Raw genomic sequence first — 3,092 nt, 5'->3', positions numbered from 1 at the left:
GGTGAAAAACATTTCATTGGGTTTAACAATCCCCCAAAAAAAAAAAAAAAAAAAAAACTCAATATGGCTGTTTTACACATCAAGTAACGTTTTGATTTAAATCACATGGTCACCTGCATATAAACAGTTCAACACTTCATAGAAAACGGCTGCCGTGATTTTTCAATGGTAAATTGCCTTCCGATAATTACACTGGACTCATGCAATAACAAAAAACAGTAACAACATAAACTGTACAGTACAACTACAACACACATTCAGTACATTACAGTATATGACTGTATATATCAGTATATTACTGTATTTACAGTGTATTACAGTATAGTACTGTATATAACAGTATATTACTGTATTTACAGTATATTACAGTATAGTACTGTATATAACAGTATATTACTGTATTTACAGTGTATTACAGTATAGTACTGTATATAACAGTATATTACTGTATGTACAGTATATTACAGTATAGTACTGTATATAACAGTATATTACTGTATTTACAGTGTATTACAGTATAGTACTGTATATAACAGTATATTACTGTATTTACAGTATATTACAGTATATTACTGTATAGTGTCATATTCACATGAGACTAGTATAGTCCCTTCATATTATGTAGAATAGATAGACCATGGACACACAGTGCACGCCATAGTGATATACTGACTGTACTGGTGTTAATTTCATTAGTAGCAGTCTGAGAAAAGCCACTCAGAGCATTCATAGTGCATTATAATCTCTGTATGTCAACCTCCACAGAGCAGTCATAAGGCCCAGGCTCTTGGTAATAGATCTCAGTCATCCCTGGTGTCTCACCTAGCCTCAGCCACCACTCTCTACCTGCTAACAGGTAGTGATTATGAAGCATCCACTGGGCGGCTAGCAGAGCCCTCTCTCTCCATAACAAACACATTAGCATTGGTTCGATAGAGGAACAAGGGGCAGTTGTTTACAGGAGATCAACCTATTATCCTTCTCCTTATGTCTGGTTATGGATGGATGAGCACTTGGTTCACATTCAAAAAATACCTAGCTAGTGATAAGCATTACAGAGACACAAACTTTTATCGTCAGCTTTGTCACATTCCCGCCCAGACTGTTCTATCCACAGTGCACACAGTCTGCGAGGTCCACAGCACCAATACACAGTACGTTTTCACACAAAACCCCTGTACGAGGTTCAGACGGACCACGTGGTCCAGAGACCAAGACCAGGAACGAGATCTCTCTCAGAACTGTCCATCTCTGTTCTTGACATACTCCGGCAGGCTGTTGAGCGCCGTCTCTTCACTCCTGGACTGCAGTGGGAGCTCCCCCTTCTTGGATTGTTTTATAGTAGCTCTGGACAACTTCCTCCTGAACGTGTCCCCAGCCAGGAAGTAGAGGACCGGGTCCACACAGCTGTTGAGGCTTGCCAGCCCCCGCGTCACCTGGTAGGTGGCATACACCCGGTTATTAAAGTCACACATGTCCGGGACCTGGAAGTACAGCCGGGCTCGCATGTTCAGGTTCTTCATCACGTGAAAGGGCAGGTAGGACACAGCGAACACGGCCAGCACGATAATCACCAGGTGGATGGACTTACGCCGTAACGGGCCGTTGCTCATGTCGTTACAGATCAGCGCCTTGACGATCATCCCATAGCAACCCAGGATTATGATGAAGGGGATGCAGAAGCCAAACACGGTCAAACACATGCTATAGATAAAGTAACCCGGCAACTCATCCTCCGTGGTCGTGTCGTAGCACGTGGTGGCGTTCCGTTTCTGCCCCGTCCTGGAGTAGTAGAGGATGGGAGAGATACTCGCTACGACCACGACCCAGACCAGGGCGCTGGTCAGCACAGCGTTCTTCTTCTTGAGCCTTCCCAGAGACTTGAGCGGGTGGACCACTCCTGTGTACCTGTGGACACTGATACAGGTCAGGAACAGGATGCTGCCGTACAGATTGACGTGGAATATAAACCTCTGCAGTCGGCAGAGAACGTCCCCAAATATCCAGTCGGTCTTATTAAAGTAGTAGAAGATGAGGAAGGGCAAGGAGAGGACGTAGCAGAAGTCGGCCAGGGCCAGGTTAAACATGTACACGGAGATGCTGCTCCAGGGTCTCATGTGGCAGACAAACATCCAGATGGACAGACTGTTCCCCACCAGGCCGGTGACGAACACCAGGATGTACACGGTGGGCAGATAGTAGAACTGGAAGCCTGTCCCGGTCAGGGAACATCCCCCCTGTGTTGCCTTGTGGAGATCAGACACGTTCAGGAGGGATGTCAGGTTCAGATCTGTTGTTGTCATGTTGTCAGGGAAACGCAGGTGTTTTTACTGAATAGAGGGAAGGCAAAGAACATTCAAAGTAAAATAAATTGAAAAAAAAAAGTTCAGGGAGACATGTATCTACATAATGAGTATTTTAAGCAGCCCATTATAATCTGGTCTAGCATTAAACACCCAAAGGAGAGGGAATAGCCCATCTCTCCGTCAATAGCCAATCTCTGCAAGCCAAAATACGCACATAAATAGCCTAGGCTACACATTGCATAACCATCCCAGTCACAGAGGGAAACGCATAAAAGTTGATCATACACTAGCCTACTCACCGTTGACTTCTATCCCGCATTCCTACAGCCTACACACACCCGAACTCAGAGCGGTTGAGACTGTCGCGTCAGATGTCCTTGTTCCTCCGTCGCCAACAAAGCAAAGCTCTCCGGCTCGGCTAAATTATATTCCGTCTGGTTCGTTCGCTGTCACGATAAACGTCAACCACCGTTCGTTGCGCACGACGACAGCGAACGGCGACAGAGCACAAGGGAAGACAACTGCGACTGCGAGAAGTCTCTAGCGAAAGAGCGCAGGAATTACAAACGAGCACCGTCACCGGATAGGGTGAAACGCTCACGGCGCGCTGAGGGGAGGGGTGCCACCAACAAAACTGCGAAGCTCCTCAAACGCGCTCTTTCTTTCTGCCTACCAACTCCTCTTCTGACAAACCCGTTTACAAACTACAGTCCGTCGAGGTGACTGGCAGACTGATGTGGGTATCTGGATTCTTGGCAGCTACTGAATATCATACACGAGTTAATT

At 45.9% G+C, this 3,092-nt stretch overlaps 1 protein-coding gene across 1 annotated transcript; it reads right to left on the bottom strand.

Moving 5' to 3' along the window:
* Positions 1-512: 512 nt before the first annotated feature.
* LOC112236335 (P2Y purinoceptor 1) lies at positions 513-2,869 on the bottom strand. The gene is made up of 2 exons (XM_024404907.2): positions 2,606-2,869; positions 513-2,330 (listed from the first exon to the last, which is right to left on the bottom strand). The coding sequence occupies exon 2, from the start codon at positions 2,301-2,303 to the stop codon at positions 1,236-1,238; it is 1,068 nt and encodes a 355-aa protein (XP_024260675.1). The 5' UTR covers positions 2,304-2,330; positions 2,606-2,869; the 3' UTR covers positions 513-1,235.
* Positions 2,870-3,092: the final 223 nt, after the last annotated feature.

This window comes from Oncorhynchus tshawytscha, linkage group LG13, assembly GCF_018296145.1.
Source record: "Oncorhynchus tshawytscha isolate Ot180627B linkage group LG13, Otsh_v2.0, whole genome shotgun sequence".
In the NCBI taxonomy this organism is placed as follows: domain Eukaryota; kingdom Metazoa; phylum Chordata; class Actinopteri; order Salmoniformes; family Salmonidae; genus Oncorhynchus; species Oncorhynchus tshawytscha.
Note: the sequence above shows the minus strand (reverse complement) of the source record. Positions and strands in the feature narration are given on the sequence as shown.